This window comes from Cyrtonyx montezumae, unplaced genomic scaffold (assembly GCF_038088225.1).
Source record: "Cyrtonyx montezumae isolate F1298 unplaced genomic scaffold, pur_monq_1.0 scaffold_7, whole genome shotgun sequence".
NCBI classification, from domain to species: Eukaryota; Metazoa; Chordata; class Aves; order Galliformes; family Odontophoridae; genus Cyrtonyx; species Cyrtonyx montezumae.
This window is the reverse complement of record NW_027072078.1, coordinates 16,782,222-16,796,746: the sequence shown is the minus strand read 5'-3', so window position 1 is coordinate 16,796,746 and position 14,525 is coordinate 16,782,222. Positions and strand designations below refer to the sequence as shown.

Below are 14,525 nucleotides of genomic sequence, written 5' to 3'. Positions count from 1 at the left end.
AGAGGTATTCAATGCCACTGAAATACTAATTACTATTGTTATTATGACAATGCCAAGAAGAAACCAAAAGCGGATTTCATCTCTCACAGCCCATTGCGATCTCTCGGCTCCCTTGCACCTTCTGAGCCCATCTGTCAGAGTCTGTTCTTCATAAAACCTCAAATCCCAACTTTCCCCACCAGTTTACCTCTGCCTCTCCCTAAGGCAGCTGGCAGAGCCTCTCTGAACCCTCCATACCCCTAAGCCCCCCTCCCCATGATGCACAACAAAACCCGGTAGCTCAGAAGCATGTGTGCAGCCCCGTGGCTGGTATGGGATGGAATAGGGAAGGAAGCAGATCCTTCAGAGCCACCTGGGAGAGGCCCCACTGGAGCTCCCCCCATGCACATGCTGCCGAGCAGCAGCTTCAGCCTTTACAACAACTTGCTCAAATCCAGCCGCTGCTAAGCCTTGCTGCTAGCGCCGATGTTATTACATATTTTGGCGAGCATCTTAAGCACATTGTTTCCTGCTGAGCACACACTCAGTGGACAGGCAGAGAGGAAAGCAGGAGCAAGCCCAGGTTGTGTGTGTGAGGGAGAAAGTTGTGGAGAGAGCATGAGCATGCAAGGGAGAGCATGAGGTGGGACGCAGGAGTACGCAGGGCAGGCAGTAAGGCTTTAGGAACTGGAGAGAAAAGGATCAGACCTGAGTGCTGGTGAAGAGAGATGACAGGGAGATGGTATGGGTGGGCGTTTGTGTCTACACGCACGAGTCAGTTGCTTTCTTCCTCCTTTCCTCACAGGCATCCCCTAAGAACTGCATCTTTCAGAAAACACACGGCAGGAAAAGATGATGTCCCTTTAGCTTTCACCATCTTTCAGGGTGGGAGATGCAGAAGAACAGGCATTTGAACTCCACGCTGGGGTGACCCACCAGGACAGCTGGGAGAGATGTCTTGCCCTTGTCTCGCATGCATGGAGAGGAATCAGGGTAGTTTCCAAAGAGCCGGAGCCTAGCACTTCTCCTCCAGTGCCCATTTTCTTTGATTCATTAAGTATGAAGGAAGGGCGAGAAAGATTCAGACAAAATCTCTGCAGCCATCCACTGCCGCTAGCAGTACCCCTGGCTATTTTACTTGCCAACTCCCGCCTTCCTGCTCAGCTTGTAGCCCCATTTCCAGCTGTATGGGAAGAAGCAGGGTTGTGGATGGGGCTCGTGCTGCTGCACTACCCTAGCTTCCCCCCACACCATCTAAGGGTATGGCTGGCACACAGTAAGCCTTGTAGATCCAAGCTGTGATTTTTAGTGTTTGGCACTGCGCCCGCTGACCTCGTCCTGACAAATCTCCCCTCTCTGTGCTCATGACTCCTCGCTGCGCAGGCATCGGGCCTGGCTCCGGATCCAGCCTTCCGAGACTGCGATTTGGCTCAGGCAGAGAGAAGCTGACCCTTTGATTCCGAGTATGATTAAAACCACGCTACTGTAGCGCGACGCCGTGTGCAACACTGCTAGCAACAGCCCTGATTTATGTTGTTGCTAGTATTGCGGTTTCCACCAGGGTGTAGACAGGGATTTCGAAAATAGCCCAGCTACCTCTTTGTCTGTGTGTGTATTTTAATTAGAGACATGTCAAAAGGCTGTTCCAGAGCGAGGATAGAGCCGGAGACAAACACGCCCGCTCCTGCCCCCACCTCTGCGCCAACACGGTCAGCCCAGCCAGGGTGTGTGCAGGCACATCAGCTTCCTGTGCTTCCCGGATCAGACAACTGTATTCCTGAACCCCATGGGGACGGTGCTGGTGACTTCATTGCACAATGGAGAGCAACTTTAGCAGCTTCCAGTTTGCTATTGGGCTGCTGCAGTCTGCCCCGCTGCCGTGGCTAACTGCCGACTTCTTCAATTTCGATTTCAGATAGGACCACTGGTCTCAGATACAGACGATTTATTTTCCTAGCGCAGCTGGTCTGTCAGAGGTCATATAATTTGGCAGCAATCCCAGTGCTTAAAAATTAATTTTTCCCTATTAATACAAGCAGGGGTCCCACAGGATAGGCTCCCAGCCTTATCTGAACCTGACAGCTTCCTAAATCCGTGAAGGATGCACTCCCCTCTTGGGTTATCTGCGGCACAAAGCCACCACGTCCCAGAGCCCAGCAGTACCAGTGCTTTCTGTTGGACAACAACTGCCCACAGCAGCATGTCACTAGGATGGACAGTGCTGCCTAGCATCCAGCAAAGCCCAAAACGCTCTCATTTCAACCTTTGGAACCACAGAGGTACCAAACGCAGGGTAAGTGCTGAGAGGTGCGAGCAGGGAGATGGGAAACATCCCCATGGAGCACTGGGACCTACATGTCTGTCTGCCACTCCAGGCACTGCGCACGGAGATGTGCAGAGGCAGGAAAGTTAGGAAGACAAAATCCATCATCCTAACCCAGGGCAGAGCCCCCACCAAGCTCCTATCAGCCACTCTCCGTGACGCTCCTGACAACCGTCTGTCTCCTGGGCTAAAAAAGCTTTTGTTCCCTGTACGAGTCGAGCAAACGGCACAGCGGGCACACAGCGTTACACCCAGCATTGCGTGGGTGTGTGCACTGCTCGTACGTGCGCAGCACTGCGCCTGCCTGGCGGCAATTTGTTGTGGTCCCCCTCCCCACCTCGCCACATCTCTCAAGACATTAAAAAAAAAAAAACTGGCTTTTAAGCAAACTGTTCGGAAAGCTTTGAGAGCGAGATTTTGCTCAGAGCAGCATAAACATCGTCTGAATGGCTCAGCACCTGGGTCACTCAAACCTGTTACTTTCCTACTTGATTGCTTTTTACGGGAAGATGAAAAACACAGCATCCAGCTTTCCGATTTATCTCCAGGGTCTCCCACTCGCACCCCTCCATGGTTATCTCCAGGTTTGCTTGGCTACATACAAATTGGCAGCTGCACTGTTTATCTCTTACTGTAGAAATATTGCACCAGCGTTTTTGCCATGTGGATTATCATATTATTGTCTATTAAAATCATCTCCCCTCTCTATTAACCTCCCTTAGGGAACCTTAAGAGGGACTTTCGTAATGGAGGCAGGCTTTCAGATACACCAGGCTGAAACATAAATCCATCTGTCTCAGGCACGCGTTCTTACCAGGCTGCTCACTCACTGGGGCTGTGCACTGATGGAGTGGGGACCGAATACTGCAAGCATCAGTATCTAGAGGAACCATATGTATTACCTTAAAGATAAGGATTGAAAATGAAATCAAACTGAAGACGAATGGGCCCTATCAGGACATACCAGAGAAACCACATTTAGAGAAGGGGCTAACACCTAGCTGAGCACACTCTTGAAGACAGGGGTCAAAGGTTTAGGAGAAATGAAGACTATCAGCCTTCCTCTCCTGGCCCCCAGACCACCACCAAAAAGACCACCAGGGCTGACTGCGCATGCTCTAAGGGGGGAGGGTCTTTTGTTAATCAGTTGTAAAAAAACGTTAAGGAGTTCAAGAAAATATATACCGTATGCATGAAAACCCGGAGAAAAATACGAGTACGTATGAGCATGACCAATAATTGTAATCCACACACGAACCAAGGTGCACATATTGGGCGGAGCTATCCCCTACGTGCCCAGCACTGCAATGAAGGACTACCTGCGGACGCAACTCACTGGCGTGTCAGGTTCACGTACCGACGTTCCCGGCATCGCTCAGCCCGACGGGGCTCGCCCCTCTCTACCCCATACCTTTGCTCACCGGGCTCACGTCTGAGCCATCTGAGCAGGTTCGTGGTGCCACAACAGCATCTCGGCAGAGCCGCCGGTGTCAGCCGCAGGGAGACAACTTCCTTGCTGCCTTCAGCACCATGTGATGCTCTGCTAAGCCGGGAAAACCCCGCGTTCAAATAAACACTCCTTGCAGCAGCTGAACAACCTCAGCGACGCGGCCGGCTCGTAAAGCCCTTCCCGAAAAGCAGTGCCGATCCTGAGCCCGACGGAGGACAGGAAGAGGCGGCCACGCGGGCACACGCAGGCACGCGCTGAGGGGCACACACCCGCGCGGAGCTGCCCGGAGCTGGCCGTGCGTGCCCAGGCACGCGCCTCAGGTTGCAGCCCAGCACAGCAGCGCTCCGGGAGAGCGGGCAGCGGCTCCGATACGGGGACCGCTGCAAGAGCTGCTTCACCCACGGGAGCTCCCGCGACTCTGCGCATCAAGCGCTTGTTCGTTTATTTTCCTATTTGAACAAAAGATTGGATTTTTTTTTCCCTCTTTTCTTTATAACCGTAAGAAAGGAGGCGATGCCAGTGCGCAACTGAACGTACGCCGCGTGTGTGCCGGGAACATCCGCGCCTCCCGGCTGCAAAACAGGGACTTTCTCAGCCGGCAGCACCTCTCCCACTTCCCTTTTCCACGCAGATCAAGACAGGGAGCATACAGGACCGATCCCCGCCGACCGCCCCTCGCTACCCAGCGCTGTCCGAGTCGCGCCGCGGGCACGGATCCGCGCGCCTCGGGGACTCCCTGGGCACGTCCCACGGTCCGGCCGGCGGTGGGACACCCACATCTCGGCTCTCCGTCCCGCCGGGCAGCGCCCGCGACACTGACCGCAGTCCGAGCCCCGAGAAGGACCGGGAGAGGTGCGTGCCTTCCCTGCGGCGCCCGCACCAGCGGAGACCCCGCGGCCCTCAACAGCCGGACCGAACCCAGCGAAAAGGGAGCGCGGGGCCCGGCGCAGCATCCAGGCGGCTCCCCCTCCCTCGCTGCCGGCACTGCGCCCGTGCCCCGCCTGCGGCTCCCATTGCGCACCCAAAGTTTCCCGAGGCTGCAGCCGGGTGCCCGGGCTGCGGTTTCTCCCTGCCGCTTGCTCTCCCCTCGCAGAAAGCGACGTTCAACTTTCCAGCCCGGCTCTATCCCCGCGCTCCTCCGCGCCGGGCGAAGGCAGCCGAGCGGCTGCAGGCGGTGCGCACCGGGCTCGCTCCGCACGCTGCCCGACCGAGCCCCGAATCGCGCCACGCTGCCCACGCCTGGGGCCGCTTACCTGTGTCCGCCGCGCCTCCGGAGCCGGGCAAGCACAGCCCTAGAAATCCCCACGCCAGAAGAAACGTATCCATCCTCTGCAAGGAGCCAATAACCACAAAACCCCACCGAGAGGCTGCGCGCCGGGCTGCGTTCCCTGCCCCGGAGCCCCGCGTGGGCGGCCCACGGGCGAGCAGCTCCGGCGGGGCTCAGCGGGGGCTCCCTGGGGCAACGGGACGGGCGGTGCGGACGGAGCGCTTCTCCCCTAGGGTGACCCGCGGGGCCGGCGCCTCGGCATCCCCCGGGGCGCGGTGACGGCGGTGCGGGCTGGGGCGCCGTCTGCGCCTCCTCTCGCTCCCCGCCGGCGCCTCGCAGCCTTTTCAGGCAGGGCGGCATGTGGCTGTCAGCGCCGCGCGCCAGCACCGCCCCCCGCATCCCTCCGCCCACCCGCGCCCCGCCCCTCGGGTCTCCGCGCCCCACCCGCGCGCGCCCCGCATCTTAGCGTGGAGCCCCGCACCGCCCGCCCGCGGAAGGCGCGGAGGACCCCGCGCGGCTCCGCGCCCCTTCCCCTTCCCCGCACGCACCGCGAAGCTGCGGAAGGCGCTGGCGGAGACGGCAGCTGTGCGCGCGGCGGGTGCACCCGAGCTGTCGGATGGGGGAGCGTCAGGACAAGGATTGGCCCCGCTCCGCGAGAGCGCCGCCGGCGGCGCGCGACGGAGCGCGGAGCTTCGGCGCGAGCGGGGCCGTGGCTGACAGCCTCGCGCTCGTCCCGCGGCCGATTCCCGTGCTGCCAGGCAGCGTGTCCCCAGCGCGCTCCTTAAACCCCATCCTGGGAGCGGGGTTGGCGGGCGCAGCTGCGCCTTTGCCGCCGAGCAGGTGCGGAGCCTTCCCCGAACCTCGCCCTGCAGCTCAGTACCGCGGTACCGGGGGCCCACCGACGGCATCAGACCCGGGCTGCAGGGCAGCGCCGGTGTCTTAGCTGACACTGAGGGCTGTATCACCCCATTACCCCTGCATGCTCTAGGATCCCATTTACATCTTTTGGGGGCTCGCTTGTGCTCCAGCACCTGTTGAAATCAACGCAAAGCCAGTGGCAGTGAGCCTGCTGCCTTACCTGCTGTGTGGTGTAGAGTTATGCAACTATTGTTTACTACTTGCTTGTAGTCAGACTACTCTCGAGCTAGCAGAGCACGATTGCTGAGTGTATAAATAGCCTTTGCGAACCATAACACAGCTATCAGAGTGCAACACAAACATACAGCACAAATTATTCCTCTCCCAAGATGCATGCAGAAAAGGAGGAGGCCACCAAGACCCACAGGTGCTGGCCCCATGTGTGATGGCCCCACCTAATACACCACCTGGCCCAGGGGCCACCTTCCTCCCACCTCGTTCAAGCCACATCCCCCAGTTAAGGCTGGCAGCAGAGTGCGAATACTGCTCGGAGCCACTATCAGCTGTGATCTGTTGCTGAGCAAACAGGAGAAGGTAACTCCAGGAGAGAACATAATGCTGGGAAATGAAGGTACCTGCTTTTCACAGTAGTTCCAACTCCCATCTCAAGTCTCCTCTGCACAATGTGCTGCTGTCATGGAAGGCACAGCCAAAACACTGGACAGGCTCCTGCAGTTTAGGATCACAGAATCGTTAAGGTTGAGAAGGGTCTCTAAGATCACTTACTCTAACCCACCCCACCAGCATGTGCCCCCTAACCAGCCCTCTGTGCTGCATCTCCTGGTTCTTGAACACCTCCAGGGATGGTGACTCCAGCACCTCCCTGGGCAGCCTATTCCAATGCCTCACCACTCTTTCTGAGAAGTTTCTCCTAATATCCAACCTGAACCTCCCCTGGTACACCTCAAGGCCATTATTCTCTGTCCAGCTATCTGTTTGTCCGTCCATCTGCCCATTCATCCATTACAGTGCCAAGTACAGAAGGCAGAGCTTCCACCACTGCAAATGCTGATCACAAGCTGGTCACTCCTGCTGGTCCAGCCCAGGCACAAAAGAACCCCAGGGCACTTCTGTGGAGCGCAGTTAATGCTCAGATCATCCCCAGTCCATCCTCCTGTGAGCATTTAGAGCTCCCTAGGCCCACCAGCAACTTGCTGTGTTTTTCAATACCTGCATGTCAGAACCATCCACAAAACCTCACTGAAAATGAGACAATGTGTAGTACCACAGCACTGTAATATTTATTGTACCATCTGTGTTAAATCTGGTGGAAGGAATTTTGCAGCCCAGGTGTCAGTGAGAGCTGTGATGCCAGTGGGCCGAACACCTGAGGCTTTTCCTAGCACTCTCCAGCTTTTCCCTCCCTCTAATTGTAGCTCCTTCCCAGCACCAACTACGTTGACTCTTTTGTCTTCACCCTCAGCTTCCCCTTTCTGCGCGAGTCCTTCCCACCCCCACTGTGACCACAAAGTGGGATCTGTAACGCAGAGTTTAACCAGCAAGTCTCCCAGCTGATTTTTCATAGGGCTGCTGTGATACTGTGTCTGCTACTTTGTGGTGGAAGCAGTGTGTGAGGGGAGCCCAGAGGCTGCCCCGGACTGCCTGCCTCCTGCCATGGCCCCGGCAGCAGCTGGGAGCTGCTCTCTGACCTGGGTGTGCCACATGTGAGGAGTGCTGCTGGCATGCAGCAAAACACAGAGCAAAATGGGGAGAAGAGCAGGGGAGGGAGGCGGTAAAAGAAACAGAGCCAGAACAAGGGGATGCAGGAAAATGAATAAAAGGAAGAAAACAAGGAAGAGAGCAGAGGAAGCAAACTAATGGAGTTAAACCCATCATTGGATTAGTGCAGAGGGGGGAGATTCCTTGCTGCTGGGGACCTGTACCCTCTGCCTGCGGGGGGGTCAGCTGGGGAGGAAAGCCCTGTATCTCCCGAGTTAATAAAAAAAGCTTTCAGACTTCAGCAGGCTGAGTAAATTAGGTTGAATATAAAGGCGCTGTATTATTTCTCAATACAGCAGCTGTATGAAAGGAGGGAATGGGTTTCTTTTGAAGCAGCTGCTGTGTAATCCAGGGCTTTCAGGTGTACTTCAACCAAACGCTCTCCTGGTTTCAGCAGGTTAACTTCATTAAAGACTCCATCTCTTGCTTTAATGTTTGCTAAAATCCCACTGGGTGGGTACATTAGGCAAAAATCAGCCCCACAAGAGGATCTCAAGCCCTTGTTTGGTGCAGTGTACAGACCTGGGAGGAGAATGCAGGAGAGGAAAGGGACACAGTGACCCAGGCTAGAGAGAACAGATCCTACAGGCCCTTTGGTGGCAGCAGCAGAAGGCACTAAGTGAACCCCACAGCCTGCACAAACCCATGCCTCATGACCCTGTTTCCCTACCTGCTTCCTGCTGTGCTCCAGCATCCCCTTCTCCATGTGCCAAGGGTTCCCCACACAAAGGGCAGCTTTTCTGCAGATGCTGGTACGTTTTCCTTCTGGACTTCACAGATCCCTAATGGACAGGTATCCAGCACTGCACAAGAATGGCCTGCACATGGCGATGTGCAGTGAAAACAAGGCTCTGCTCTAAAGCTGCAGCAGGAGCCAGGTTGCAAGGAGGGCACTTCAGATCCCTTAGCTTCTCCCCTGTCAGAGAGGGGACTGTGGAGCCATCTGCCATTCGACCAGGCCCTAGAAATTCTCCTGACTTTGTTACTGAAGGCTCTGAATTGAGCTTGAGGTTCTTACCCCCATTCAAGACTCTTGAAAAATCAACTTTTTGCTAGTGTGAGGCGACCCAAGAGAGCAGGTTAATCCAGTAGAAGCATTCAAAATGACCCACCACCTGTGATCTCCACAGATCCCCACCCACTGAGCAGTATCTGGGCAGCTTTAGGTTAGAGCAGCTGCAGCTGGAACACCCTCCAGGTGGGGCCAACAGCAAATTAGCTACAGACTGAAGGAGAGGTACACATTTGTGGGTCCCTACCCAGGCACAACCACAAATCCGGGCTTCAATTAAAGTTTGCTCAAGCTGATAGGAGCTCCTCCATCACCTTTGCCGATGGCTGGATGTGACTCAAGCAGCTGAGCCCTGCAAAGCCAGCACGAGGTCTTTAGCTGTGAGTGCTGCCATTAACTTCTGCCAGGCTGGCTCCCATGGCATGCTGAGCTCTGCAGTAAGTGCTCACAGGGCTGTGTGCTCAGTGCTGTAACGGACCCCACCAGCGGTCTTCTTAAAACACTGCCTTAAAAATACACACATTCCTAAACCAGCGAGTCTTTTGGTCTTCCCCTTGCCTGAGACTTGGCAAAGAAATTCTCAGGCCAGAAGCGATTTCTTTTTCCTTATAAACAAAATGCCATTACCATGCTTTTGCTCTTAGCTTGATAGATCCTGGCAAGAAAATGCATGTGTATATTTTAAAGGGCTTTCTCCTTTGCTTATCCTGGTTTAGCTTTTGACCTCTCTTCTCCCGTGCCCAGGGATGTTCTGGCACTGGCTCCCATGGTGGTATGTCACAGGTCCCTCCCTGCAACCGGGCTGTTCCCTGCCTCCAGCAGAGAGCACATTCTTCTGGAGCACTCTCACAGGGGCAAACCCTGAGCTATGCAAGGTTGTCTTTCCCTTTTCATCTTTTATAGTCTTTGATGTTCATTTTACAATAAATTATCACACCTTATTTGTATTATGGTACCTGGCTCAGTAAGGACTGGGACCTCTCTGCTGTCCAAACACAGAGTCAGAGACAGTTCTTCCCTCAAACAATTTACAATCGTAAGAGACAAAGCAGACAAAAACCAAGAGCCAGATACAATGTGCCTGACAAGCCTGTGGATTACTTCTGCATTTAGTCAAGTTGTAAACTGTTGAGGGAGGGATTGCCATCCGACTGTGCCTGTGTAGTATCAGCAGTAGGAACTTTCTCCTCAAGCTGCTGGATACCCTCTTGTTTGGGGAAGGGTTTTCAGCTCAGAGTGCTTAGGTGAGGATGCTGCAGTAAATACTAAAGGTGCACACCGCTTCTCTCTGCCATCACCAAGCATGTTTCAGTGACCCAAAAAAGCAATCTCAAACCAGAAACAGGCACGTGCTCTCTGAAAAAGGGCAGATAAGGAGTGGAAAGGGAACAGATGTAGTGGATCCTAACAGATCATTAGATGCAAGGCTGAGATATGTTTTCATCACAGACCACCACTCCTGTGTTTTGGAAACATTTCAAAGCACATTTGGCACAGAACTTATGTACATGTTCACCTACTGGGACATTTCACAGTAATGGCTACCACCTTTTTGTCACAGCTCTGCTAGGTGCAGGTGGAAGACAGTCTTCATAATTCTCCCTTTGACACAAAAGCACACCTGAAATCAAGGCCTTTTGTATTCATGTCACTTCCTAGACAAGAAATCCATACTCTCAGAACTCAGTGCTGCTTCCTTTCTGTTTCCATGAACACTCTGAGTCCCAGTCATCACCCTTTCACTCTGGGGACAGGGCTGCTCCCTCATCATTGCAGCATAGCTCCTTTTTCCCCAGGAGGTTTCTTCCTTCTCTCCTCAGGATACTGCATGCAGTCACCATTGATTTTCAGTAAAACTTCTTGAGATCGATGGTGCTAAGCATGCTTCCCAGTCAATAGGCCAGCACAGCACAGCTGCTGGGAGGCACTGAGGCCTATGCCTCGAATAACGACACTGGATGGTCCTTGGGGGAATGGGCACCTACAGAACAATAGCCAGGAAGCTGCCTGGGCTTGCACCACAGTGTTTTCACTAAGCTGCCTTCACAGGACTTGAGGAACACATGGGCCTCCTCAAATTCAGGCTGATCTTCTCAAAACTTTCATTTATGGCTTAGCACTAAGAATCCACCAAAGTAAAAGAGATGCTCTAAAATAACAGCTACCGGGCTTCATGACACGATGGGTGCTCTTGTGGCCATCCAACTGCAGTGTAGGAGAATCAGTAGGGTCTTGTGGTCTTTCTGAGCTGGACAAGTAATCCAGCAGCCAACCCAGTGTTAGTCACTCTGGACCTTTACTGTATCACCTTTCATTTTCACATTAGTAGAATCAGACTGCCAATACCTTTTCTATCCCACCCCTTCTCTGACTTCTCCATTATGAACTCCTGAATGGTCTCTCCCCAAGTGTAGCACAGTAAGTCTAGTGGCTACTGTAATACAAACAACATTCAGTTACAGGCTTTTCTTTATCCTCCTCAGTGTGCTACATTTAACAGCATTGACCAGGAGCCCAGCACAGCCAGGCTTTCCCTTGCTCTCAGCACCTCCGAGCACTTGGGTTCGCAAATCTCCGTATTAACAATACATTGTGCAAAGCTGGTACAGAGCTCAAAGTTTTCTGTGTGTGCGCTGGAGTTTGATTGTAACTGTGGGTATCATTATCATCAAAGAGACTGAGGAATGGCAGCTTTTAGTTAAACAAATGGAAAGCTGTATTTAGTCTCTTTCGCCACATTGTGATAGGAAAGAATAAAGGCTTTTAAATATATTTTACAGCTGCCATTTCTTAGGTTTTTCTGCCTTACAATAGTCTCCATGGTTCTGACTGGGAAGTTGTTGCAAAAGCTTTTTTTTTTTTTTTTAAACCTCCTATTGAAGTAATACATATTAATTGCCTCATTCCTGTGTTTTTTGTTGTGGTGGAAATTTCATATTGGGGAGGGGATGGATGCGTCATAAACCACCAACAGCTGAAGAGGAGGCATGCAGCTAGCAGCAAGCGAGGGAGAAAGAAAGTCTCCCTGCAAAGCGAGAAGACAATTGGCAGAGGAGCACAGAGGGCTTTGTGGGGAGCAGCACAAAAGCAGGAAGGGGGGCAGTGCTTGGCAAGGAGGCCAGGTGGGAGCAGGGACAATGCCAGAAAGGAGCAGCACGAGAGCACACTCTGAAGAGGAAAAAAGAGCTGGATTCATCACCAAAAATGAATATCAATGAAGCAATTAGCTCTGCAAGCAACAGGATAAATGAACACTGCTTTCCTAGAGGTACCTGGCACGTGGTTGGATCCATTGCTGTATGGGAAATGTTGAGCTCACGCTCTTCCTGTGGCAACAGCACTAATATGGGCTCTCTGTTCTCCATCCTCAGCTATTTTCTCAAATCTTTTACAAAATTTATGTTTCTGGTTAAACCACCCAAAGGTTTAAAAGTTACTGTGGCAGCAGGAAAGAAACATGTGACTATACACAAGTTCTTTTCCTTACACTCTTAAGCTGCAAGTATACATGTACACTCTAAGGTACACTTACCAACAGAACAAAATCTTAAAGGGCTGCAGGTGGTAGAGGAGAACCAGAACAACTGAAAATACCTACTTTTTCCGTGATGAAGATATAGAGTCACCAGAGCTTCCCTAGCCCTCCTGTGCTCACCACCACTCACCTCCGCACTTCGTGCTCTGAGAAACGCGTTGGCCTCTTTCCCTGTAGATGCTGAAAAACAGAGGCAGTAGCTGCCTTGTCCAAGTGCTCTAACATGCCCAGAGAAAGCAGCAAAAGTACCCACCTCCTCTCTGCTCCGTCCCACAGCATGTCCACCAATCCCGTGCATGCCAGGCCCTGGGTGGCCATCACCCAGCTGAGACCTGTTTAGTGCTGATGCCAAACAGGTGAGCAGCAAACAGCCCCAGCTGCTAAACAAATGAAAGGCGAATTGATTGGAGTTCTAGCCAAGTCCTGAAACGTAGCTGTGGATCTGAAAGCTTTGTTCCAGGGAAACAACGTCCCACTTTAAAATAAGTCCAAAAAACCCCATCCTGCTTCCATTGAAGTTGGTGGCAAAATTCCCACTGGTTTAACCAGGAACAGGATCGAGCCACTTCCAGACAGATTTACAGCCAACATATGCTGTAACGCTTGCATACTGCAGGCACTTATTTCTATTTCCAGCCATGTTTTAAAAAATTATAGCAAATGCCTATGGATTTGTGCATATGAGTTATTATGCTGCTAATGAGAGGAAGAATTACCCGAACATGGTTTAGATGGTCATCTGTTGCCAGCACAGATGAAATTGCTGGGTCATTCATTGGCTGCGTATCGCTGTTCATCCCATTAGCATTTCCATTAGAATTATTGCAAAATGTAACTCAATTTCTCTCTCTCTCTCTCTCTCTTTTTTGGCATATGTGGGGAGGGACCTGGCCTGTTTTTGCAATTAGAACTGCTAAGGATTGGAAGTGAAGTCCTGCTCACCTGCAGGAACTGAGGGGACACTCAGATGAGAGGGCTGCTGCTGAACTGGGGGGCAGAGGGGAGAGCTCTGCAAAAGGAAACACACTGAAATGATTTCTGGCACCTGAAGGCCTCTAGACAATGTGTGCATGGCTGTGCACTACAAAGCTTTGGCTAATTCACTCCCCCATGCTCCTTGCTTTGAGCAGCTGAGTCCATCCCTCTGAAAAGTCAAGAAGTTTGCAGTCTACAGCCCACAGACTTTCTGCATTTCAAGGGTTGCTGTGGAGCCTCAGCAATGAGAGCTGCTGTCTGCCAGGCCCTTCAGTAACAAGGCCCCATGTTCTTTGCAGCTATTGTTACATAAAAAAGAAAATCATCTTATAGCTGAGGACTCCCTCCCCTCACTCCTCCCACCCAGAAAAAAAAAAATCATCCATTGTTTTCCTGTAATTGATCAAGCATAAACATTCAGCTCTACAGTTTTACGACTAATCACTCTACTCCTAAGACACGTGCTCGCAGCTATGCAAGGCACCAGCTGCTGTCATTCCAATGGATATTAATTTATATTGTCTTCCCACTCCCGTCCTCCCTGCACCGACGCACAAAGGGAGCGGGGTGGCAGCGGGCGCTTTATATGAAGACATCTGCTTGAAAGGCAGACAGTGGCTGCGCTGCCGAGATTGCACCTGGACTTTCACTGAAAAATCAGGCACACCAGTTGCTTCCTGGCACTCCAGGCTTTGTTCCACACAGGCATTTTTGACTGCCGCTATTTATTTATTTGCCTCGCTTCAAGGGAAATGAAATGTCAGGACATAGGAGGGAGGCAGGTTGCAGGGCAGAGCAAAACTGGCTGAAATAAAATAACAGCCAAGTGATGCAGGAAGAGGGGTGAGGAGGAGGAAGAGGAAAGCTGTTACTTCCGATTGTAACCCCAAAAATGTTCTCTTGGGAAATGGTGCATGGCTGGCAATGCCCAGCTCCTGTCTGGAGCATGGGTGTGGACTGAATCCAGCCACCTGCAGCCTTGGCAGGAGGAGGGGGTGGAGATGACCTGTTTGTTGCCCCTCTGTGAGACTCCACAGAGAAAGACTACAAGTCCAATGGCCCAAGCCTGTGACTTGTGCTGAACTTTGTGCAATGGGAACATATGTCTGTCCCTCCTTCTCCCCCACAACTCCCAGGCCAGCTCTGGATAACCAAGCTTAAAAGCACCCAAATTTGCGAGCTCTCCCCATCTGTGTGTGGCAGGCACAGCCCTGAGCACAGCGGGCAGGTGAAAGGCTCTCAGCCCACCATGCCATGTGCCACACCTCCGGGACTGCTGCATGCCCCTTCTCTACCAGCCAGAACCCTCAGGGGAATCCTGTGCAAGGGGATATGGAGGGACGAAGG

At 52.7% G+C, this 14,525-nt stretch overlaps 1 protein-coding gene across 6 annotated transcripts in view; it reads right to left on the bottom strand.

Annotated features, from left to right (window-relative positions):
- The window catches only part of NRP2 (neuropilin 2), a 79,882-nt gene extending 74,714 nt beyond the window's left edge, over nt 1-5,168 (bottom strand). For all 6 annotated transcript variants that reach the window (XM_065751065.1, XM_065751067.1, XM_065751066.1 and 3 more), the window contains exon 1: nt 5,006-5,168. In XM_065751065.1, coding sequence (XP_065607137.1) covers nt 5,006-5,078 — 73 coding nt within the window. In that variant the 5' untranslated portion in view covers nt 5,079-5,168. The remainder of the gene's footprint in view (nt 1-5,005) is intronic.
- Nucleotides 5,169-14,525: the final 9,357 nt, after the last annotated feature.